The following is a 27,400-nucleotide window of genomic DNA, read 5'->3' on the forward strand; positions in this document are numbered from 1 at the left end:
GTATTCATCAAAAATCATTACCTCCTCTGCATTCCAGTTATAAGCTTGAAAATATGGTGTTTCATCTCTTGATGGAGCAGGAAAGCGGGATGTTTGCAGCTTGTTGCAAACGAGAATCCATTTGCGAAGGTGTTTCAGGTAAAATTAATGTTCCTGGTTGTTTCGAATAATCCAATAATTTTGAATGTGAATCTAAACACTCGTCTATTTCTTTCTGAAGTTCTAATGTAGAAACACTTTCTAGCGACATTAATAAAAACACGTCTTCTCACCACTGGTAATCGAAACGAAAAGAGCGTATGTTTGCAGTAGTCATGTGATATTCTCCATTGGAAACGATCAACATGTTATCTGTTATCGCGGATACCGTTGTCAAGCTATCCATTGAATAGAATATCGATTTCTATTGCCTATTGAATTTTCTCGGTATGTCACACTTCATTGATTCCTAACTTGTGCGCACGTAAAACACGTTAATATTACGATATTTCCCACTTGCCAGAGGCAACTCAGTGTTGTAATTATACAGAATTTCCCACTTCGATGTTATAATAAGAACTAATTATGTAAATATTATGGTATTTTCCATCTCAAGTTGCCTCTGGCAAGTTGTAATAAGCACTAAATTGTGAAATTACTCATCTTTTAATACCGGGTGCGCTCAACTCCCCTGATTTTTAACAGATTTTTATTTTTTCATTTTTTATAATTTATACTGTTTTAAAAGTAGTGATTTATACTGTTTTAAAAGTAGTGATTTATGCCGTTTTTTTAAAAGTAGTAATTTATACTGTTTTTTTTTTAAATCAGGGTGTTCTGGATCGCTGAATTACCCTTCTACTCAATATGTTAAGTTATGCAAATGAGCTGTGTATGCTAATTTATGCAAATGAGCTGTGCATACTAATTTATGCAAATGAGCTGGCCTCATGTCGGAATTCCTTATACTGCTGGGGTGGTCCATAAGGGTCCTGGACGTTCGCCTCATCCTGGGTGATCCGTAGTGATACCGTATTGTCGCCGGGGCAGTCCATGATGTCATCGGGGACGTCCTGGCTGATCCTGGATCGTCCGGGAGTAATTGATTGACCCCGGATAAACACGGTGACACTACGGTTCATCACGGTGTCTTCACGATGCTACTACGGATCTAGCACGGACCAACACGGAAGAGCACGGAGTATCACGGATCATCACGGTGCCACTATGGTGGTTCACGGTTGTCCACGGAGGCTTCAAGGATGTAGACGGGTGACCACGGTTCGTCCTGGGCCAAGGAGAAAAAGCATATAAATAGGTAGAATTTTCGGCTCGAAATCACTTCTTTTCTTCTACATCGTATGAATCAACATTGCTGAACAGCTGACCCAACTGAACCAACTTTGACTGATGGCATTGCAGCTGGAGTTGAACCAACAGCAGACGAGGAACATGATTCTGATTGCTAATGAGCTTCATCAAGAAAGAAGAAGTAAGAAACAGCGTGATGATGCTGAGAAATTATATGTGTCCGAAAATGGTTACAAAGAAGACCGGAACTAGGGCAGTATGCCCGCCTGATGAAAGAACTTGAGAAAGAAGATGTCAAAGGCTTCCGTAACTTCCTTCGGATGGATTACGAGTTATACCAAGAAATTCTACAACGCATAGAGGGTCGAATCACCAAACAAGATACTTCATACAGAAAGTCTCTATCACCAGGCTTGAAGTTGGCAATTACGTTGCGTTACCTTTCTGCAGGCGACAGCTACCACTCCCTGATGTATGGTTTCCGGGTAGCGCACAACACCATTTCCAAGCTTATACATGAAGTTTGTGAAGCCATTATTGCTGAATTTGCAGAGGAGCTTATCCCCTGCCCTACTACAACCGACGAATGGAAGGACATGCCAAACATTTCTCTGACAAATGGCAGTTTCACCATTGTCTCAGTGCCCTGGACGGCAAACATATCGCCATTAAATGCCCCAAGGGAGGAGGATCGTTGTACTATAACTACAAAGGGTTCCATTCCATCATATTAATGGCACTGGTGGACGGCGATTACAAGTTCACTTGGGTGGAAGTAAGAAGTCACGGATCTGCCAGTGATGCCCAAGTTTTCAACAACAGTGAACTGAAGGAAGCCATAGATAAGGGGGTCCTCCATTTTCCACTGTCTGATCCCCTTCCAGATGATGACACAGAAATGCCGTATTTCATAGCTGCAGACGACGCTTTCGCCTTAAGGTCATGGCTGATGAAACCCTTATCGCAGAGGAAGATGGATAACACCCAGAGGATATTCAACTACAGATTGTTGAGGGCTCGTCGCATTGTCGAAAACGCATTCGGCATATTAGTCCATCGTTTCCGTTGTTTATTGACAACGATGCAACAGGAACCGGATACTGTGGCGTCCATCGTCTTGGCGTGCATGTGTCTGCACAGCCTTCTAAGAAAGAGATCGCCGAAGCAGCATCGTAGGGACGCAGATGAAGAGGACTCCAATCACAACGTCATCCCAGGAGCCTGGCGCAATGTCACCCCTCTCCTGGACAGTCAGTCGGACTTCGCTAACAACACAACAACAGCCGCGGCCAAAAAGCAAAGAGTATCTCTCAGCTTACTACAACTCCGAAGCAGGATCAGTACGTGGCAGAATGACATGATTTAAAAGTGACTTGTGAACTGTGAACTTTATGAATGTGGAATAATCATCTTCGGTACAAGAACTGTTATTATTAAACCATATAGCATGAACTCAACAACTTTGTTATATTTGCAACCACATATTTTTATTATCACATAATTATCAACGACATTCATTATTTATTGCAACAATAAAAACAAACATAAATCAAAGTAATAACCACATTTTTAAAGTTCAATATCACATGTCATAACAGTTCATTAAGCACAGTTCATACGGGGTTATTAGATCCCCCACCATCTCCACCTTGGGAGGAACCAGCAGGAGCAGGCGAAATTGTTGTCATTTGTGGCGTCATCAGCAGCAAGCAGTCAGAAAGGTTCGGGAAAGAGCAACCTTATATGTTTGGTGTACTAGCTGGTCTTTGAGGTTGCGTGATCTACTGGCCTTCAGTGGGAGCAATGGTATCCCATGTACCAGACGGTACCGTTATCGGAAACCACTGCTGCTGGGTTTGCGGTCCCGTTGGAGGAGGCAACATACTAGTGAAAGTATGTCCCTGTGGTTGTTGCTGTTGTTGTTGATCGTGTTTTGGAGGACCGTAAGTAGACGTCGCGAACAGCTGCTGTTGATGATGTGGTTGCTGATCGTGTTTTGGAGGACCGTAAGTAGACGTCGCGAACAGTTGCTGCTGGGGTTGCTGCTGATGTGGTTACTGCTGATGTGGTTGCTGCTGAGGCTGCTGCTCCTGATGATGTTGCGGTGGAGGAAGTTGACTAGATTCATCTATGAGGCCCAGCACGAGATTAAACGTGGACTTGTAAAATTTGGGGAGCAGACGTGGGTCAATCTGCTTCCCCATAGCCCCCATCCAAGTCCCCCAGGCAGCTGTAGTAGAGGACTGCTCCTGTGACAGCAGTTTGGTGATCTGCCCGTGTATTCTGCTGCGTCTCGAGAGTGGCGATGATATCCCTGGCGTCATTTTCGTCGTCGCTCCTGGAGACTTCCTTTCGGAACGTCCTCTGGCGACCCCCGATGTAAGTAGATTTGTCCTTCGTGCCTCCCTTCTTCGAGGACTGACAGGGTTGATCAATGGTTTGGCTTGAGGGCTGACTGGAAGTCTCTTCCTCCATATCCATTTCCAGTTCCGATCCTGACGTACTACTACTCCTGGCCGGGATGGTGGTGGCAAGCTGGGACTTCAACTGCAAGTACATAAGAGAAGAAAAGACATTAAAGTAATCATAACTAAATATAAATGTACATATCAGTCATTACAACATATCTTAAATAACAAATGAATCGTCTACATTAAAACTAATATATATTAATACTTACACTAATGGCTGTACGGCCTCGCATCCTGGAGATGTGCGTCTGGAGGAAGCCGAAGTTGGTCATTATGAAGTTGTCCCGCTCCGTCAGATCTTTGGTGGATGACCCGGATTTAGTGTCAGTTATTTTCCCAACCTTGGAGCGAACACTTTCGTAGTATGTCCCCTCAGGAGAGAGTACCTGATTCCAGCCCCAGTTCAGCTGCCTTCTCGGCCCACACTCGGGTCTTCCTTTGAGTATTTTTATATTCTTTAAGTTGATCCGTGTAAAGGAAGGGATTGGACCGTAGCCATTCCCCAAATTCGACCTCCTGCTCGTCTGTGAGGATGACAGTCGCCTTCTTCTTCTTCTTTTCCGGGGCACTCATGGTAGGGACATCAGCATCATCTGGCTGACCATCTTGGGCATCGGTCGGAGGTGATGGCGACTGGGGAGAGCCAGCCGGCTCCTCAGCGTCGGACAGCACTTCTTCTACCTCTACTGAAGGCTTCTTCTTCTTTGGGCAGGTCGTCACTAAACGTTTTTTCATCGAAGTTTTTGGAGGCATGTTGAACGTCTTTCTTCTCTGGAATCTACAGGACAGATGGATTCAGACTAAAAATGCACGTATTTATAGCAAACATCAGCTGGTCCGGGGTGATCCAGGCCCATCCTTAGTGCTGCCGGGGTGATCCGTAGTGGCACCGGGGTGATCCGTAATGACACCGGGGTTGTCCGGTGTCATCCGGGATGGTCCGGGGGGACATCGTGGCGCTATAGGGGTGACGGTCCTCGGTCGCGATTTTTTGCCAAAAATCCCCCGGATCACCCAGGATCATCAAGGACCGTGGTCCGGGATGATCCTGGATGGTCCGTGGTGGTCCGTACTTAGTGGGACTGGTGCTTTAATCTCTGGTTTAACTTTACTCGAAAATGATATGGGTTGTTATCCGGAAAAAAATGTTTTAGAATCCATGCTGTTCAATATGATATATTTCTCCATTGTTAGATGTCTTTTACTTGATTTTCCTCGATGTATGAATCAAAAGAGGCAGGCCATCCAAGCCACCGGACAAGAAAGTAGGTTTTCCCACCTTGCCTTTTCTTCTTTGGTATTTTCTCCACTTTCCACAACACGTCTTGGTCTTTGTTGATTTTCTGTAGCTCATTGGTATAGAAACTACCTTTAATTATTTCATCATGAAAGTCTTTCAGATGATAAATAGGTATTCTTTGACGACGTGTGCGAAAGGCTACTTTAAATAGTTCCTCTGTCCAACGCAGGTCTAGTTCTTTACTGAATGGTTTCCTTAAATATGACATTCTAACTAGATCACCCACATTAAAGGAAACATGACACGAGACCATATTATAGCTCATTTTAAAAGAAAAATGATATAAAAATAATATACAAATAACTTTATAACAATAAAATACGTGTAGTTAACTTAAAATGAAGAAATTACGCTAATCAGTATCAAAGTACGATTTATGCATATTTCTTCGTGAGCGTTCGGAAAAAAAGGGAAGTGACGTCAGAGCCGCTGTAATCTTCCATTGTTGTTAACTGTTTATATATGGAGTAAGGGGCTTACGATCTTTCCAGTCCAACAGTGCCGTACTGCGCGGCCTTTGGGTGTAAAAATAAACACTTTAAACGATCGGGATTGTCTTTTTATGGTTTTCCAAAGGATTGTATCCGAAGAAAGACGCGTGTATTTTATCGCAAAAGAAAAGATTGGACACCAACACCGCATAGTACTTTGGTGTCAGCCTATTTACAGCCCGGAGCCCAAACCTTACCCGGAGACAAATACAGTACTCGGTTGCGAATGCCGAAGTGTACATTGTACATATTTGGCACAAAGATACACCTCAGCATGATGTATTTATATATGTTAAAACAAAAATGTAGAATTTTTTATTTATTTATTTTTTTGGAAAAAAAAAAAAAATTCATGTTAGGGCTGTAGGCCTACATAACAAAATCTGTATTCACCGTGCGAAGAAGGAAACGTCAATAAGTAATTAAATATGGCATATACAAAAATGGGATTTAGCATGAGGATACATCTCAGTACGATGTATTTAAATATGTTTTTAAAAAACGTGTAGAAAACAATAATAATTTTAAATAATGTTTTTAATCTTCGGGCGGAATACGTCACAAAAACGTTCCTCATCGCCCGAAGCCCCAAAGCAACACGAAGTTCAATACAAAATAAACCACTACTGTCGGTGTCGAAATAACTATTATGTTTCATCCACGGGCTGACTTGAGAATCGGAGTGTTGTTTTAGTTAATTGGTCCTTTCTTTCCGTGGCCTGCACATGTGATTCCTGATTGGCAGGTGTATATTGCAGGGTATCGACCAGGTAAGTGATTACCACGGTCTAGACATATGTACAAAAATACGTGCCAGTTTTTTTAAGATCACAGGGTATTGTGGCGTAACCTGTCGCGACTATAGTACAATGTTAATGGACATTATCAGCCGCCCTGCTTCATTACTGTAAATAATGCTGTAAAACCCTTGATTAAGTAGACTTTCCCATCTAAAATTACAAAATTGACCATTACGTAGTACCAAAGAAAAGAAATTATCACTTGGGTATCGTGAGTGGTCGTTTTTACTCTAACGCACCCAACCAATAGGCCTAATAATATGCTACTTTTTTTTTATGAGAGAAAAATACTATAACCCCATTTCGTTTTATTGATGCAAATAGAAATATATTTAGTTTAAAAGTTGATTATACTCTCAAGTCATTTTATGTTGTTTTTACAAGCCAGGTTAATTAAAGTGAAGCGCCTTGTCGTAAATTAGAGCGTTGTTTACACTGTGCATACAGATTTCATTATGTACAGCCCGAACATAAAAAATGCGATATTTTCTAAAAAAAAAACCCACCCAAAAATGTTTGTCCTACATTTATATTTTTTACATATTTAAATACATCATATCGAGGTGTATCTTTATGCTAAATATGAACAGTATACACCTCGGCATTAGCATCCGAGTTTTGGTTTTGTCTCCGGGTTACTTTCGGGCTCCGGGCTGTAAATTGGTCGACCGGTCTGGTCTGGCACCATCAGTTTCTCCACCCTCCGACTCGCTATCCGTTTTTTCTTCAGTATCACTGTTGTAAGTAAATGTGTGTCTTTCTTCATTTACTAACAGCTCATATTGATACGGCAAAACGTTTTGCGAACGAACACTCATTGTTTTGGTAAGCTGTGCAAGTCTTAGATTCTTTATGCGTGGTACGGACTAATGCTTTTAAGTGTAAGGCGTCAGATCAAGCGACGCGTCTCTGACGTCACGGACCTCGTGATTGCCCTGCTCATTAAAGATAGGCAATTTCCGCTAAGAGCTCGTATCTGGGGTTCTTTTATGGAGATATTTTAAGTAATTAATTTTTTATATATTTTTTTTTTAGGTGATTCAATTTATAATTAATTGTACATGGTTGGTGCCAAATATGGTTTACGTGTTTCCTTTAAATAAAAACTTTCGTATTGGTTTCTTTGCTTTTACTTGATCCATCATGGGTTTTACATACAGATGTTTCCACAATTTTACCTCGTTGTCGCGATTCACATCTGCTGGAGCCCATTTACCTAAGGACGAATGTTGAGTGTGATTATAATTGTGAATCAGATCTTGCAAGTTATCAATGTATCGCTTCGTGTTATTATGCGTCACGCCTGTCTCCAGACGTTGTAACAGCGAAGGTGGTGAATTACTAAGAAATTATATATAATGTGGTTCGACGAGCCCCCAGTCTGCAGAAATGGCAGACGATTAAAGTAATACTTCAGTTTATAATGAATGATCACTTCTGACTTTCTCTAAACAACAAAACCAACACAAATCAACATGTAATCATTTAATACATAAACAGCTAACTGTCACCAAGGTGACTTACACTGAATACAACAATCTGTTGTACTGACCACTGCTCAAACTACGACACTCACTTTATATGTTCTCTATACAAATGTTCAATGATATCATCATGTAGATTCATTCGGCTGATAGGACGGTTCCCTCAGTTCAGCTCTGTGGCACTTCATACGACAGGTAGATAACTGGACTTCAAGAAGCTTCAGTTCTGCGACTCTTCAATAATATGTTAATCCAACAATATTGTCCTCTGTGGACATCAGGTACGTGGTTGTACACTCCGACCCTTTCTTCAGTCAAACAGCCGTAACGTCGCTTGGCACGGAGCTTGTATGGAACTGCTACACCAAACCTCAGACAAGACTTTTATGCACCAGGCATGGTCCTTGGAGATATGAGGTAATCTCACGTAACATTATATAGTTCACATTGGATTCACAAGCACCAACCGTTTTATGTTGGCAGTAAATACATTATACGCTTGTGAATGACACATGATAGTTTCTTTGACTTCCACAACAAATTAAGCTCTCATCAGTAGCAGATAAATAGATAGGCCGCGTTGTTTCCACAGCTTTGTAATGAGTGTTCGTAGTGAGTGTTCCAACGTTTAATTATTGTTAGTTGCACATATGGTGGTTAGTGAGTTTAGTGTCGTTGGGATGTTTAAACAGATGGCCTTACACATGATGTCTGTCTGCTATACATCTGACATCATGACATGAATCTTGTCAAGAGAGACTAAAGTTCTGTTAAACCTTTCAACATAATTGCTCTTAATGTTTTCATTGTATGTAATGATGAGTTTTATATTTTGATTTTCTATATAAGTTTTAAAAGCATCTTTGAATTCAGATCCTCCATCCACCCGTACCTTCTTAGGAACACGCCCCTCTTGTAGGATCGACTTAAAACCTTCCAAAACTGTTTCAGGCTTTTTATTGGTTAATGTCACGGCCCATGCATATCTAGATAGTATATCAATAACCACGAGCATATAGCGTATGCCATCATTCCACTTGGTGTAATGAGACATGTCAGCTAAATCGACATCAAACATTTCGTTCATGGAATTCACCCTGACTTTGAGACGACGAAATCTGTTTCACTGGTTTGTGAAGACTGTACGCTTCTTGATCACTTAAAAACTCTTTCACATTGTTGAGTTTAATATTAGATAACCCGCGTCTCTTCAAAGACTTGAAATTTAGATGGACCGTAAAATGCCCCAGGTGTTTGAGGGTTAAAATAATATTGTTCTAAACTTTTCTTATCGTCTGCATACACCGACCTTTCCTAGCCACAATACTAAATGATACTAAAAAAACCAGTTTGTTAAATATATAGATAACAAACAAATAGGACCTCATATATTCACGTTTTATTTTACATATATCATTACAGATGACTATTCTTAAATACAGAATATAGGGTATTGTTGTTCTGAGGAATTACATGCGTTGTAGTTTTACATATTTCAAAACTTGTAATTTCAAATTGTCATTCCACTCTGCTGTCTTAAATTGGGTATCTAAATAGTCTTGGCACTGGTATAAAAACAGCACATCACTAGGCACACTATGCTGTGTGTAAGGATCGTCACGTAAAACCTTGATCCAATTGTGAATCACACCGAGTTCGTCTAAATCGGCCCAGGCCATGGTGTAGTACTGTTCTAGTTTTTCACTGTCGGTTTTCTCACGGCAGACATGTACGGCTTCCTCGTCGAACATACATCCGAAACAAAGCTCCATTGACAATCCCTTAATAATATTTGCTAGTTCCATGCTGTAACACAATGTTAGGAGGGATTCGATGTATTGTTTCATACTGCCGGAGTCCACCTCGTCCACGCAGTACTTGGGTAACATCTTCTTCACTATCAAACATTTGGTTCTTTTCAAATCGTCTTGGAAACCGCTCTTTGCATCCAGCATGCACTGGAGTCTGTCTTGAAACCACAAACGTGATTCCCTCATAGTGTGCTCTGTTAGATGATCTGGCGATCATTGTGTATACTTCCACATAAAGAAACACTGCTTTTCCGTCTTCTCCATTGCTCGACTGATCAACATATCATACCAACAATCTAATTTATATTATATATCAATACGTCATACTTATATTTATAATCACGCTGATTGTACAAATGCTTACTTTATAGCCAGAGTAAACTTTGATCAATAGATGACCAAGCTTTAACACTAACACAAAACCTTCATATCTGTATATATCAACAATAAACTACAGAAACTGGCGCCTTAATGACCAGGTTTATATATAATGTGCTCTCTAAATTACATTTGTTTGCAAACATTCAGGCATTAACAAGCTATTTAATCTCGTCCATTTTTTTTTATTATACAAGCCAAGTGTAATGGTTGACTTTCACTCTGTAAAAAGTATTTTGTTGTCGAATAAAATGATTTCTAGAGCCATTTTACAAAAAATACACCATTCTCGAATTCACATCTTATCAATAAATAATCCATTACGCCTCGTTTACATGCCACCATTTGACCATGGGTCATATTTTAACCCGGGGGTCAAATTGGTGGATTTTAACCCTGGGGTTATATATTTTTTAGTGCGTTTATATGACTGAGTATAAAAATGATATTTTCATCAAATATATGTCCATTTGAGCCCACACCATGGGACGTATAAGGCGTTTTCAACGAAAGCAGCACTTTGCAATGGTACTAACTGTGGCCTTAGTTGCAGCATTACAACGTGAGAGAAGAATATGGGCAGTGCAAAGAAGCAGAGTGTGGTGGCAGGATATCGTTCTAGGTACTTTTAGTGATGAACAATGGAAAGAAAATTTTCAAATGAAAAGAGCGACATTTGACTTTCTATGTACAAAGTTATATGACAAACTGCAAAGAAGCTTGGTGGTGCGAGAAGCCTTATCTGTAGAACACAGAGTTGGAGTCGCCATATACTTCCTTGCATCTACTGCGGAGTACAGAACAATTGGAAACTTGTTCGGAATCCACAAGTCTACTGTGCATTCTTGCGTGCATGATGTTTGTGATGCAATAGTTGCTCTACTCTTTCCAGCGTTCGTGACCTTTCCGAAGGGCCAAGGATTGAAAGAGATCATCTGTGGCTTCCAGGAAACGTGGAACTTTCCTAACTGTGCTGGCGCCATTGATGCCACGCACATTCCCATTATTGCCCCAAAAGAAGATCACACAGACTATGTAAACAGAAAGGGATGGTACTCGATCATACTGCAAGCAGTATGTGACCATAGATACCGCTTTACTGACATCTGTATCGGGTGGCCAGGCCGTGTCCACGATGCGAGAGTTTTAGCCAATTCTCAGCTCATGGCGCAGGCAGTAAATGGGAACTTGTTACCATCATCGCCAGAATGGACACAGGCCGTAGGACCTACAGATGACAACATCAACATGTCAGTGGTCCTCATTGGTGACGCAGCATACCCGATGTCTTCATGGCTTTTGAAACCATACGTTGACAGAGGGAGATTTACTGAAGAAGAACAAACATTCAACTACCACCTGAGCAAAGCACGAATGACAATCGAAAATTCATTTGGACGCCTTAAGGGTCGCTGGAGGCACTTTCTCAAGAGACTGGATTTGGACATCAGCTATGTCCCCAATTTAGTGACCGCCGCAGTAACCCTACACAACATCTGCGAAACTACTGGAGACATATTTGACGACAGATGGATGGATCAAGTAATCGCGATGAATGTTCATCAACCTGAACCATACCAAATGAGAGCTCAGCCAATGGACGGCAAGGAAATTAGACGATTACTTTCACGTCAGTTTGCTGAAGAACGCTAAATAACCTACTTCGTACTACAGGAATTCGAGATGCCCTATAGAGAAGCACACGTGATTACTCCAGCAGTGAGAAGATATATGTGGCGTTAATCATGGGCATGTTAACCAATGATTTAAAAAACAGGTACAATGTTAAAAACATTTATTTTATTTTCATAATCATGTCGTACATGTACAACAAAATGATGTAAACGAAAATGGTGTATGTATTGTTGGTAAAAGATGATATCTGATATTCAATCAACACATTTTCTATATTAAATGTTCATTTAAAACTATAAAATGACGTCTTCTCGTTATTGAAGTAATGTTAAAGTTAGAAAGAAAAAAAATTGAGTGTATCTTCCACACAGAACTGGATATGCATACATGTTTGTTGCGACCATAAATGAAAAATTTGGCGCTTTATCGTGAACTTTTTTCATTTACGGGCGATTTTTCATTTACGGTTGCAACACACGTTTCCTCTGCAGTAAATATAGAACAAATGTTCACGTAACAATCACACAGGAAATCAACTCAATGATGAAATTTGTGTTTGAATAACAGTCAGTTACTTCAGAGGTTTACATAACTGGTGTGGTCGTCGGTTGCATGATGAATGGTGTCGTCGTCAGTTCCATGTCTGATGGTACCGTCACTGCTGATGTCTCCAAAACTACATGCAGCATTCGAGATTGGGGTGGAAGTCGGTTGCGGTGTAGCGTCACAACTTGGAAAGTAGCCATACATGCTTGGCTGGAACGCCCGCATAGGAACTGGATTTTGAGGAAAAGCTGGTGGAACAAAGTTTGTCTCACGGCAATTTAACATAAGTTGAAACATTCGCATCTGATGTTCTCTGTCTTCACGTTTAGTTCTTTCTTCCATCTCCAGTTTAGTTAGTTCATGTGCTCTCTTAAGGGCGTCATCATCGATACGTTTCATTTCCAAATCGATCTTTCTCTTCGCGATTTCCTGCGCTTCTAAACTTTCATTTGATGAAGTAAATTTGTCCATAACCGTTTGAAGTGAAAGTTCCAGCTTCGTCTTTTTCGGTCGTTTCATAGATTTTTCTGTTGGAGGGACTTCTTTCTTACTTTGTATGTTTCTGTCTTTTCCATGCTTGGCTTTTTTTTCTTGTTCTTTCTTCTGTTGATCGTTGATGTCGTCATACTTGACATTATCTTCTGGCGAAGAGAATACGGAAGGAAAAGCTTCACGAGATACATCATGGTCGTCCAAATTCGGCATTTCTGCGACATTGACCTCCTCAACATCACTGAGGTCAGCAATGTCTACATCGTCATCATCGCTGCTCTGATCACTATGATCATTAATTATGTTTGTGGCTATGCTTTGAATTACCTTATACGGAGATGTCGCCGTTCTGTCACCAAGTATATCATTCAGTTCATTGTAAAATTTACACAACTTCCTTCCCTGTCCACTCTTTTTCAGCATGTCCCTGCATTTTCGGTATGTTATCTTCTCCTTGAGCTGGTATGGTGTCTTGTCATAGCCTTTATCCTTCATTGTTGCACTTAATTTTCTATAAATTGCCTTATGCACTTTTGTGGGACTGTCAAGTTGATGCTGGATATGAAATTCAGTCCATAAGCCCAACAGACATAAAGTTGAAGCATCTGTCAAGGCATTTCCTCTAGCAGTTTTGGGCAGCATCTTGTTTCAAGCGACTATTTTACTGAATGAGAACTCAGACAGTTATTGCATACTATCTATTTTTAGCATGTCTGACCTATGTTATGTTTCATGTGATCATTTGACAACTGTTCAAAACATCAACGCGTTTGTCTCACTGTTTTAAACATCAAAGTGTGTTGTCTCTTTGATCAATTCAAAACATCAAAGTGTGTTGTCTCTTTGATCAATTCAAAGAATTATCCATGGTCAAATACATTGGAGCCGTTTATATGGTGGAAAATACACAAATTAGACCCTTTTTGATATTTGACCCAGGGTCAGATCAAATTTGACCTACCTCTTGAGCAGGGTTATATTTTTCGAAATTAGACCCAGGGGTTATTTTTTAACCCAGGGGTCAAATGTAAAACAACCCGTTTATATGATGCAATTAGACCCCCGGGTTAAAATTTTACCCATGGTCAAATGGTGGCATGTAAACGGGACTTAAGTGTCCAAAAAAACCACACAAAAAACCTGCATTGAAACAATGCTTATATAAAAAAACATGATAATTACAATGTCCCTTATATATTACACACACACTAGAATACATTATCATCAGCCTATTGACATGCTACCAGTTACTATTCGACCAGTCTGCCACAGCTACAGCAGTATTCGGAACTGCTCATCTGGAATACATTGGTGAGCATGGTCATCAAGGGACATACCGCATAGCTCGCAGAATGAGATAGTACGATGTTCATCATCATCATCCACATCACATTTGCTTAATAGCCTTCTTTTGACCAAGATACACAATGTGGGTAGCCTCTGCAACTTCGGACGAATAACGTTCAGGTATTATGATTTCATACCTTTCTCCATTGCCATTCGCATTTTCGGGTTGAATATGCACTTTGTACAGTTCTTTGTCCTAAATGTGAATATTACCTTTTTCACGTATGACGAATACACACAAGATGGGCAACGCACTCACAGGAATTCTCGTGTATGCATCGTCTTCAAACGATTTCATAGCCTCTTTCTTCATCAGACTCGACAAAGATATCTTTTGTGCTTTGTTGATTACCACTTTTTCATTCGGTGCTGCTGAAAAAGTCGCCTCTGCCTTCCTTTTCATCATTTTGTTTCGGACTGCTCTGGGGGTGGTGTTGAACATAACTTGAGTAAAAAATTCTTAGCACACAGAAAATATCACGTCTGATCCTTATGAAAGTGTTCTTGCAAAATGGTACAATGTGGTTTTATACACCCATACCAGCTTTAAAATTATATCGATCACTTGACCTCATTTTATACACACTTTAAAACTTCTGTCATCCCGGCTACTTGACCCCTATTCCACACCTTGTCTTGACCACTTGATCCGTTTTCGTTAAACAAATAAAAATAGGTTAAGCAGCATAACCTATTTTCAGTGGACAAATGAAAATAGGTTAAGCAACATAACCTAATTCGTTTACTGTGACGCCCGTCCATCACGTGACTTCATGCATACTTAACTGGTTTTCGATCATCACTTTAAATTATATCGACCACTTGACCTGATTTTGAACAAACAGCGTTAACTTAACGGTACAGGGAACATTTTGCTTTTAAAATTTTGATTATCGAAAGTGCTGTCATTTTAAGAATTGATTAGCAACTACTGTTTAACATTTTTAAAAATTGTGTAGCAACCACCAACACTTGCATAGCGAATCGCGACGCAATACTGAACAAAATGTACACTTTAGAAACTTCTATCATTTTTGGCTACTTTCACCCCGATTCCACACCTCATCTTGACCACTTGGTCCGTTTCTTCAATGGACAAATACAAAAAAGCAGCATAACTAATTCGATTAATGCGAAACCTGTCCATTATGTAACATCATGCATAATTAACTTATATACCACCTGTCATTCATATGCCACGCCTAATGCACCGTCTGCAGACGGTGCTGATCTATATTACATTATGCCACGCCCCCCTTGACAATCATAGGCCACTACTACTGCACCGTCCATCAAGAGGCCATGCCCAGCTGTCATTCATAGGTCTCGCCCACCTGTCAATCATAGGCTATTGCGCCGTCTGCAGCCGGTGCTGATCACCGTCCACCAATAGGCCACGCCCAGCTGTCAATAATCACAGTTCACAACCACCTGTCAATTAATAGGCCATGCCCAGCTGTCAATCATAGGTCACGCCCCCCAACACCGTCTACAGACGTTGGGATACTTATCCATTTACATCTACTGTTGTAGGCACTTATATCACCTGCTTCAACGGGTCGACTGGGCACACTGACACCATCCAGATACAATGCCACCATTGTCATTGTTTTAATGACACCACTAGAGCACATTGATTAATTAATCATCCAAAGGCTGTAGGATGTCCAACATTTTGTAATTCTGACACATAGTCCGTGGAAACCAGCTACATTTTCTTAATGCAGCAAGGGATCTTTTATATGCACTTTCCCACAGACAGGAAAGCGCATACCACAGCCTTTGATCAGTTGTGGTGCACTGGTTGAAAGAAGTCTCGTCATATTTTTGCTGTTGAAGCTCATTCCTCGTAATAAACTCGTAGCTTCACGACGACTCAAGTGTTAGGATTGGGAAGGGTTTTAATATCCTGCAAACAGTCTTTTCTGGCTTGGGATCGATCCAGCCAGTGCACCACAACTGGTATATCAAAGACTGTGGTATGTACTACCCTGTGTGCGATGGTGCATATAAAAGATATCTTGCTGCTGATCGAAAAGAGTAGCCCATGAAGTGGCGACAGCAGGTTTCCTCTCTCAATATCTGTGTAGTCGTTAACAATATGTCTGACGCCATATAACCGTAAATTCATTGTGTTAAGTGTGTCATTAAATAAAACATTTCTTTCTTTTTTCTTTGTCCATTTATAGTCCACAATCTAGGAAAGGTGTGTGTGTGTGGGGTTTTTCTTTGGGGGTTTCTTCATTCTTTCGACAGCATGTCAAATTAATCGTACATTAGACACCAAATAGCCATAGTTTAAAGATATTCTGAGGTGATGGTTAAAATATTATTTGCATGTTCTGTCACCCCAAAAACATACAGGTGTTGTTGTTTTTGTTGTTGTTTTTTGACACCAGTGTCACATTTCCAGCTGATATAACCATCCAGTTTGATTCTGGTACATCACCATTTTCTTCTAACTACTAACTAACAGTTGGTAGAGTGCTGAGCAATGAATCTTCTCCATGGATGAATTCTTGACTTTGATTAGGTTATATCGCTGTCTTGATCATTGCTCCAAGAATGTGTATAGAGAAAATTTCTTTAGAGCGTACTGTGATGACATTGAGAAATTAAGCTTTAAAATGAATATAAATATTCACAATCAAAGAAAAACATCTTCAAGATGCAGGGCTTATAGCTTATGGTAGCCTCACTTCCATGGCTAGTGATAGTGGGGGTTTCTTCATTCTTTCGACAGCATGTCAAATTAATCATACATTTGACACCAAATAGCCATAGTTTAAAGATATTCTGAGGTGATGGTTAAAATATTATTTGCATGTTCTGTCACCCCAAAAACATACAGGTGTTGTTTTTTTGTTTTGTTTTTTGACACCAGTGTCACATTTCCAGCTGATATAACCATCCAGTTTGATTCTGGTACGTCACCATTTTCTTCTAACTACTAACAGTTGGTAGAGTGCTGAGCAATGAATCCTCTCCGTGGATGAATTCTTGACTTTGATTAGGTTATATCGCTGTCTTGATCATTGCTCCAAGAATGTGCATAGAGAAAATTTCTTTAGAGCGTACTGTGATGACGTTGAGAAATTAAGCTTTAAAATGAATATAAATATTTACAAACAAAGAAAAACATCTTCAAGATGCAGGGCTTATAGCTTATGGTAGCCTCACTCCCATGGCTAGTGATAGTGGGGGTTTCTTCATTCTTTCGACAGCATGTCAAATTAATCATACATTTGACACCAAATAGCCATAGTTTAAAGATATTCTGAGGTGATGGTTAAAATATTATTTGCATGTTCTGTCACCCCAAAAACATACAGGTGTTGTTTTTTTGTTTTGTTTTTTGACACCAGTGTCACATTTCCAGCTGATATAACCATCCAGTTTGATTCTGGTACGTCACCATTTTCTTCTAACTACTAACTAACAGTTGGTAGAGTGCTGAGCAATGAATCCTCTCCGTGGATGAATTCTTGACTTTGATTAGGTTATATCGCTGTCTTGATCATTGCTCCAAGAATGTGTATAGAGAAAATTTCTTTAGAGCGTACTGTGATGACATTGAGAAATTAAGCTTTAAAATGAATATAAATATTCACAAACAAAGAAAAACATCTTCAAGATGCAGGTCTTATAGCTTATGGTAGCCTCACTCCCATGGCTAGTGATAGTGGGGGTTTCTTCATTCTTTCGACAGCATGTCAAATTAATCATACATTTGACACCAAATAGCCATAGTTTAAAGATATTCTGAGGTGATGGTTAAAATATTATTTGCATGTTCTGTCACCCCAAAAACATACAGGTGTTGTTTCTTTGTTTTGTTTTTTGACACCAGTGTCACATTTCCAGCTGATATAACCATCCAGTTTGATTCTGGTACGTCACCATTTTCTTCTAACTACTAACAGTTGGTAGAGTGCTGAGCAATGAATCCTCTCCGTGGATGAATTCTTGACTTTGATTAGGTTATATCGCTGTCTTGATCATTGCTCCAAGAATGTGCATAGAGAAAATTTCTTTAGAGCGTACTGTGATGACGTTGAGAAATTAAGCTTTAAAATGAATATAAATATTTACAAACAAAGAAAAACATCTTCAAGATGCAGGGCTTATAGCTTATGGTAGCCTCACTCCCATGGCTAGTGATAGTGGGGGTTTCTTCATTCTTTCGACAGCATGTCAAATTAATCATACATTTGACACCAAATAGCCATAGTTTAAAGATATTCTGAGGTGATGGTTAAAATATTATTTGCATGTTCTGTCACCCCAAAAACATACAGGTGTTGTTTTTTTGTTTTGTTTTTTGACACCAGTGTCACATTTCCAGCTGATATAACCATCCAGTTTGATTCTGGTACGTCACCATTTTCTTCTAACTACTAACTAACAGTTGGTAGAGTGCTGAGCAATGAATCCTCTCCGTGGATGAATTCTTGACTTTGATTAGGTTATATCGCTGTCTTGATCATTGCTCCAAGAATGTGTATAGAGAAAATTTCTTTAGAGCGTACTGTGATGACATTGAGAAATTAAGCTTTAAAATGAATATAAATATTCACAAACAAAGAAAAACATCTTCAAGATGCAGGTCTTATAGCTTATGGTAGCCTCACTCCCATGGCTAGTGATAGTGGGGGTTTCTTCATTCTTTCGACAGCATGTCAAATTAATCATACATTTGACACCAAATAGCCATAGTTTAAAGATATTCTGAGGTGATGGTTAAAATATTATTTGCATGTTCTGTCACCCCAAAAACATACAGGTGTTGTTTCTTTGTTTTGTTTTTTGACACCAGTGTCACATTTCCAGCTGATATAACCATCCAGTTTGATTCTGGTACGTCACCATTTTCTTCTAACTACTAACAGTTGGTAGAGTGCTGAGCAATGAATCCTCTCCGTGGATGAATTCTTGACTTGATTAGGTTATATCGCTGTCTTGATCATTGCTCCAAGAATGTGCATAGAGAAAATTTCTTTAGAGCGTACTGTGATGACATTGAGAAATTAAGCTTTAAAATGAATATAAATATTTACAATCAAAGAAAAACATCTTCAAGATGCAGGGCTTATAGCTTATGGTAGCCTCACTTCCATGGCTAGTGATAGTGGGGGTTTCTTCATTCTTTCGACAGCATGTCAAATTAATCATACATTTGACACCAAATAGCCATAGTTTAAAGATATTCTGAGGTGATGGTTAAAATATTATTTGCATGTTCTGTCACCCCAAAAACATACAGGTGTTGTTTCTTTGTTTTGTTTTTTGACACCAGTGTCACATTTCCAGCTGATATAACCATCCAGTTTGATTCTGGTACGTCACCATTTTCTTCTAACTACTAACAGTTGGTAGAGTGCTGAGCAATGAATCCTCTCCGTGGATGAATTCTTGACTTGATTAGGTTATATCGCTGTCTTGATCATTGCTCCAAGAATGTGCATAGAGAAAATTTCTTTAGAGCGTACTGTGATGACATTGAGAAATTAAGCTTTAAAATGAATATAAATATTTACAATCAAAGAAAAACATCTTCAAGATGCAGGTCTTATAGCTTATGGTAGCCTCACTCCCATGGCTAGTGATAGTGGGGGTTTCTTCATTCTTTCGACAGCATGTCAAATTAATCATACATTTGACACCAAATAGCCATAGTTTAAAGATATTCTGAGGTGATGGTTAAAATATTATTTGCATGTTCTGTCACCCCAAAAACATACAGGTGTTGTTGTTTTTGTTGTTGTTTTTTGACACCAGTGTCACATTTCCAGCTGATATAACCATCCAGTTTGATTCTGGTACGTCACCATTTTCTTCTAACTACTACCGTATATCGCTGTGTATTAGCCGACTCCATGCATTAGCCGACCCCCTAGTTTCACCCTCCAAATCGGCTTTAAAATTATCGACCTTGTATATAAGCCGACCCCCCTATATAAAACTAACCAAGTCAGATGTCTGTGTGGTCTCTACAAAATGACAAAGTACATCTGCTTTCAAACGTCATTTGTCACAGCAAACTTATCCGGAAGCAGTAGCCGATTTCTATTTATAGAAACGGTGTCCGGTTAATTTATTTCTCGTAAAATATAAGTACCAAGATAGCGAAATATACCTAAACATTCTTGATTGCAGCCACACGTTAAAAACACAGTGACTGTTTGCATTGTTGATTGTGCTAATCGGTCTTTTCATTACTAGTCGGCTATACCCTACCATACCCAACCACCCGTGTCGATTAATCCCAAGCCGACAAACAAAACAAATGAAGCTGGAACAATTAACGTGTTCACCGGTTTAGTAAGCAGTTTTGTAATGACACGTGACCTGCGAAGTTTTCCGAAATTGTTTTGATCGGTCACCATTTATTGTTGTTTAAACAGATAAATATTACTAAATAACTTTTAAACACCAACATTTATTAAAGATGAACATATATATACAATTTTAATATCTTTTATTTGTAATAGCTTGTGTTAAAATGCAATATTAAACCTTTATGAAAGCGGAAATGCAGAGCACAATAATGACAATAGATCGAGTCGAGCCGTGACGTCACTATTCTAACTTTACATTTCCAATAAAATGTTGACTCCTTAGATAAGCCGACCCCAGCCTTTGACTTGATAAATTTTGTATCAAAAAGTCGGCTAATACACAGCGATATACGGTAACTAACAGTTGATAGAGTGCTGAGCAATGAATCTTCACCATGGATGAATTCTTGACTTTGATTAGGTTATATCGCTGTCTTGATCATTGCTCCAAGAATGTGTATAGAGAAAATTTCTTTAGAGCGTTCTGTGATGACGTTGAGAAATTAAGCTTTAAAATGAATATAAATATTCACAAACAAAGAAAAACATCTTCAAGATGCAGGGCTTATAGCTTATGGTAGCCTCACTCCCATGGCTAGTGATATTCAATGTTGGGCTAGTAAATAATTACTAATGCCATTCCCGAAGGCTACTGAATTTTTGGGGTCAGATGTTGCAGTTAAGTCTACATGTATTTTGTAAATTTACATGAACATCCTGCCCCAACTCCAACCCCCCAGTGTTAGTGTTTTTAAGCTCAATCTCCATCTTTAGGTGACACATCCGATTATTTCTATTATTTAGTCAAATTGTATTAACTTATAGTAAAGTAGGGCTAGTGAATTTTTAATCATGTCTAGTAATGTTTTTTAAATCACTGATCCCAGGGCTTGTGGATTTTATAAAAATTCTAGAAGCCCCGTCCAGGTGATAGATTACCACACTTTGACATATTAATCACTAATACACACACAACAGGAAGAATCCCGTCAGCACCTACATATTTACCTGGAACATTTTTGAAAGGTGGTGCTGCTCTGTTTTTTCCTGTAGTGTAGGGCCACCGAAAATCCGCGTTTGACAGAGGCAAATTCCGCGTTGGAAATCGGCCGATTCCGCGATTTTCCACGTTTGTGAAAAATGGTCATTTCCGTGATTTTTCGTGCGATAATAGCAATTTCCGAGATTTTCTGTGCGGTAAGAAACCGGTAATTCTGCAATAAAGCCATCGTCAAAACAGCAATTTCTGTGACTTGTATATTCAAGTGCGGACACAAACTGTATTAAATAACAGTCTAGTATTTGATTGCATGTAAACAAGTAAACAGTAAATAATAATACATTGCATTGTATTACAATATATACTGTAATACATACTGGCATCTGTCAATCAATGATGCCTGTCTGGGTTAAGTCTGTTTAACAATAATTTAAGTGTTAGTAAATTTAAGATACAATTATTGAATGAAAATGTTGTTAAAAAAATAATCTTTGATACTGCATTGAATCGGAATGTTTTATTTCGGAAGTATTTAAAAATAAAAACAACATTTAATTTACTATAGATACACAATAATGGGCTAAATAATGGTTAATGGTTTACGGTTACATCTCGGTTAATACCGTTATTATCAGAAACCGAAAGTGACTGAACTTTATGATGCACTACGTGCCATTGCGTTAATGTATTTTAAGTTATTGTTAGTTACCAGTCAAGTAACAAAGCACATAGTTATTTCAATGAATAAGAAGTCAAAAGGTCTCTCTTTATCGACAAAAGTACGATTTTGAAAAAAAAATTTGTAAAACTAACAGGAAAAAAGGAGATTTTGACCACAAAACCATGTTTTCCATGTTTTTCCGCGGAAAATGGGAATTCCGTTTTCAATGGCCGATTCCGTGATTTCCGCGGTCGCGAATTTTCGGTAGCTCTAGTAGTGTGTGTGTATTGGTGGTTATATGTGAAATATTTGCTGTTGGCGACCTCGAAAATGGTCAATGTAGAGGTACTGAACGTCAAAGAAAGCATTGTTGTTGTGTTACTATTAGAGCAGGAATCTTTGTCTCCTAGGTGATTGGCAAAAGACCCGCATCTTCGTTTCTGAGTTATCTTCGACGGCAGAGAGCTCACCAAACGTCAGATTACTCCGATGATGATGATGAGAAATTAAGCCTTTAAAAATGGAGAAAAAATATATATATATATATTTACAAACAAAACATCATCAGATGATAAATCACCATGCTTTTACAACTACATACAGTAAGGGTGAGGATTTTCTTAATGTTTGTGTGGTGGAATCTGTGAAATGAACGTTCAGCCATTCCTATTCTGGAGGACTTTGGTGGCCCCAAGTTTATTTTGTTAATGATGTTTGTGTGGTGGAATCTGTGCAATGAACGTTCAGCCATTCCTATTCTGGAGTACTTTGGTGGCCCCAAGTTGCGCTTTTGACAAACTGTCTTGTGTGGAGTTTATTTTTGATAGCTTTGTGTTGTCCCTCCCACACTTTGATCACGTAATCCTCTCCCACGTAGATAGCGTAACACCAGGACAGTCCTCAGGGGTGCTAGCGATGGGGAATGATTGACTGGTAACAGTTTCTACTCAGTCCAGTGATTGCTGACCCGCCCACAGAAACATTCCGTGGAACTTCGTGAAGACATCACATCATTCAATCCAAACATGATCTACCACCCACCCTAAAATAAAAATAAATATTTACAAAAAAAAAACATCAGATGATAAATCGCCACACTTTACAACTACATTTGAGGATTTTGTTAATGATCTTTGTGAGGTGTAGTCTGTGTGATGAATGTTCTACCATTTCTATTCTGGAGTACTCTGTGTCTTGTGAGGCGTTGATTTCTGTTAACTTGCGTCACGGTGTCCACCTGTCAAAAACCTCACCAGACTGAGTCTCTACTCTGCCAAATATTCTCCAGGTCGCTGTGAGCATTCTCCTTCATTTTCTACCAACTCGACATCCACAGAATTAGTGTCAACAATGTTATTCTGTCCTCCAACAACCACCTTGTTGGCGTTTATTTTAAAATTAGTGTGAGATCCTGAAATGATCAGTTTCTACCAACTCGACATCCACACAGTTATCACTTTGAGATCGCCCGACAGCTGCGATACGACCAGTGTCACGACTTCATCATATTCAGACAGTGCTGACCTGGCTCTATGCCTAGCTGTCTAAGAATTGCTGCACTGGCACATTGACTATCATTAAATAGAACTGTTGCAGTATTTACCTTCTCCTTCCCACAAAAACCTCTTTTGGGCACAGATTCCAAATGTGATGAAATGATTTATTATTGTTCTGCGTGCCGCCATGAAGGCATTTGGACAAAAGTTCATCGCTCACAAGGAATTCAAACATTGTTTTGATTTCTTGTAAAACAAACTCTGGCAGCATGTTCTTCTTTGCCTTTTCATGGTCATCTTTGATAGCTGGACACAAAGTGCCGCAAGTGTCGTGACGGTTTCCACAGTGATGCCAGATGGCCCATACTGCCTTTTGCATTGCAGCTAAATTGCCAGAATTATTTCTTATGACTGCCCCATAGTGTCCCTGCATTCTCCATACGGCATTTTGTGTTAATTTTCCTATGCCTCCAATCCTTTGTATGTTTTACCATTATGGCTGTACATCTTATTTTTGCATTGAAAGATTTTATCTGTCGGTCGTCGACCCATACGTTTCTGAACATGTCCGCAACACTCTAATTTTCGTATTGTTTTCCCAGGATAGATTGGGGGGGGGGGGGGGGGATCCGCAGAAGAAATCCGGGAATAGCTTGAATCGCCATCACCTAAATGCCCTGTGTACTGTAAATGATGCTTCTGTTCTGATCGTAAATATATTTCTGTCACACCTGCAGGCTCCATTGCCCCTGCTGAACCACTATGGTTTTTAGAACAAGTGTTCTTGTGATTGACGTACCACTGGTCAAATTCTTCATCAGACTTGCACTCTTTTCATCTTGAGGAACAAACTCCACAATAATTTGTTAGTGTTTCACTATCCAGAACTTGGCACTTATTATCACTGACTGATAAACAAGTCACTACTCCATTTTTACTTTGAAAACCTTTCCTCTGCCATGTGCCGTCAACGACGCTACAGTTTCAGTCGAGCCAAGCTTACACTTATTTTGCTCCTTTCCAGCATTACACACACTTTCTTCACTCACAATCTTTGTTACAGCATGAATACTCTGTGATCCCTTTTGCCATGTTGTTTCAGACACGGGGGAGGTATATTTATTAGTCCACAGAATTTCTGGGCCTGCGTGTGATGGCGTCCAATGCCGAAAATTGACCACTGAAACCGTTCATTAACATCAAATACTCATTAGGACAGGGAAATAATTTCAAAAAGCTGCATTGATTGGCTATATCAATTATTCTGTAACCAGTAAGTTCATTATTGTCATTCAATACATTTGGAGCACACTGTAAATGTTCAAATACCTTCCTGTAAGATGCTGTATTTTCAGATTTCAAATCGCTATTACTGTCATTATCACTGTTATCATCACGAGAAAGCTTAGGAACCTTCAGTGGTCCAGTAAATCTATTTCCACAAAATGCAAGTTTTTTCGTTCTAAGCATAATGAGTTAGCAATATTAACCTCTCACAATATTGTACAAATGTCCTGAATTAGTGTGATCACATAAAACCTAATTATTCTTACATATACCGTGTTTTCTTTGTAAATTTGTTGCCAGTGTAATTTGTAAACACGAGAAACCATGCTGTATAACTGTACCAACACCGTTTGAAAGGAGCTTTCTGATTGGCTAAAACTGGAGCTTGCCCTATAGCCTCTATAATTATTGACCAATTAGTAAAGTAATTTTAAAACTATTCTCCAGAACTGTATCTCAGTTTTGGTTTTTATTTCACAAAAATTGGTCAAAAAATAAAGTTATGGGTTTGTGAATATTTAATTAGGTATTGTTTAAATCTGTTTCCAATAATTATTGGCTAATTAAGGTAATTAATATAACTTTTTCATGCAAAATGCTTTTATGACTGAAAGCTAACATTAATCAAATGTTTTGACAGAGGAATAGAAACAAAAACATCTTTTATTTGTTTTTAATTACTTTATTGGGTTTGGTCTCACCTTAAAGCAAAGTCATAAACATAAACTAGCAGATTATGACTTTTGACGTCAGTCATATGACGTCACACGCATAGCTACATTACATTACCTCTAGGTCATCGTAAAATGTTGCTGAAATAACAGAAATAATAGCTTTTCCCCTTAATTTTTATGGTCTGCAGGATAAAGATAATAACTAGTTAAGCAGTCAAAACGGCAGTCAAAAACACGTTTTTCCAAAACAAAAACAAGTTGAGGTCAATTTTGGTTTCCGTGTGCGTTAACGGAAAACAAGAAACATTGTTTCGCAACTGTTTAGCGAAACGTGTTTCGCGAATCAAACTAGTTTGATTTCAAAAACAAGTTTAGGTGTTTCGCTGTGTGCGTTACTTGCGAAACTGAAATTTGTTACAGACATAAGTCATTGGACAATAAACCAATCGGCCAACGACTACGAGGCACATGGCATCAAAATGGCATCTGCCAGTGAACCAGTGTGGACTTCTGCAAGCGAGGAACTGTTACTAGAAAAATGGGCAGAACGACCGTGTGTCTACGCTATCTCATAGTGGGGGACATGGGGGACGCGTCCCCCTCACTTTATATAAATTTCGCCCCCACTTTTTCTTTTAGCACACACACACACACACAATGTACACTCATTAAAACAGATGTCCGACGTCAATAACTAGTTATTCTCGATATATAATTTTTATTTTTAGTATAAATAATCATATCCAACCTTTGATTGACACCCTATAGCAGTGTGTATTGTTGTGCTGGAGTGTCGTTAAAGATTTATTCATTCATTTTGAATGTAGTACGAAGTAACATTGCAATCATACGGATTGACAGGCAATGGTGAAACAAAATTCTCTGTTAACAATTTTTTTTTTTATAATGTGTATTTTTCTATTTGTAACTTACCTTTAATTACATATTTAATTCCAGTTGTATTAAGTCTATATCTTTAATGTTTTGTAATAAGATTGTTCCCAGGTTTATGTTTTGTATGTATAAATGTACAAATAAAACCATGCTTTTACTGATAGTTGTTTGTTTCTTTTTTTGTAATCATTGCACTCTTAGTTTTTCACACAGCAGTACGAGATCTTTTGTAGGAAGACTTCCAGCCAGTGCACCATGATCAGTATATCAAAGGTTGTGGCATGTGCTATCCTGTCTTTGAGATCCATTGCTACTAATAGGAAACATTTATTGGTATTCTACCAAGATTGTCGCTTTCCAAATGTTTGACATGCAATAGCTGATGAATACTAAATCAGTTTTCTCTAGTGGTGTCGTTAAACAAAACAACTTATCCTACAGACATGATAGTACATACCACAGCCTTTGTTACACCAGTTGTGGAGTAAGGGTTTAATTTGAACAGGAGAGCGCTTTACCACTGGGCTACATTCCATATTTTATTAAATATATTTTCTAATGAGCATACACCAGGCGAATACAATTATATTGATAGCGTGTTTTTCTATTCGGCAATATCATCCACTGCGAAACAGCAGTGGTCCCATACAGCTTCTTGAGTGTTGTTATCGTCCATCTTAGAGGCGGATACAGGAGAACTTTTAAGGGTAGGGGTCCATGCATGTGTGTAGGGGAGGATATAGGAGTTGAAACCCCTCCATGCTCAAGTTAAAAATAATTTCTGTATATTTTTCGTCAGAGCATGACTTGACAATTCCCTACAAACGTGACTCTCCAGTCTAGGCCCCCACACACCAATACTAAAATTCAGGCGGGCACAATATTCTGGAATGGCAATTTGAGTTTGTCCAAGGCAAATGGGCAGAGTTAAGAAAGGAAACGACAGCTTTGGGGGGGGGGATGTCCCTCGCATCGCAACTGGCATATCAAAGGCTATGGTATCTG

The 27,400-nt window shown here is 39.1% G+C and overlaps 1 protein-coding gene across 1 annotated transcript in view; it reads left to right on the plus strand.

Annotated features, from left to right (window-relative positions):
• Positions 1-25,573, plus strand: part of LOC121373648 (zinc finger protein 239-like) — a 56,474-nt gene extending 30,901 nt beyond the window's left edge. Inside the window, exon 3 of the mRNA XM_041500356.1 lies at positions 22,455-25,573. Coding sequence (XP_041356290.1) covers positions 22,455-22,537 — 83 coding nt within the window. The 3' untranslated portion in view covers positions 22,538-25,573. The remainder of the gene's footprint in view (positions 1-22,454) is intronic.
• The last annotated feature ends 1,827 nt before the right edge of the window (positions 25,574-27,400 follow it).

The sequence above is a fragment of the Gigantopelta aegis genome, chromosome 5, assembly GCF_016097555.1.
Source record: "Gigantopelta aegis isolate Gae_Host chromosome 5, Gae_host_genome, whole genome shotgun sequence".
In the NCBI taxonomy this organism is placed as follows: Eukaryota; Metazoa; Mollusca; class Gastropoda; order Neomphalida; family Peltospiridae; genus Gigantopelta; species Gigantopelta aegis.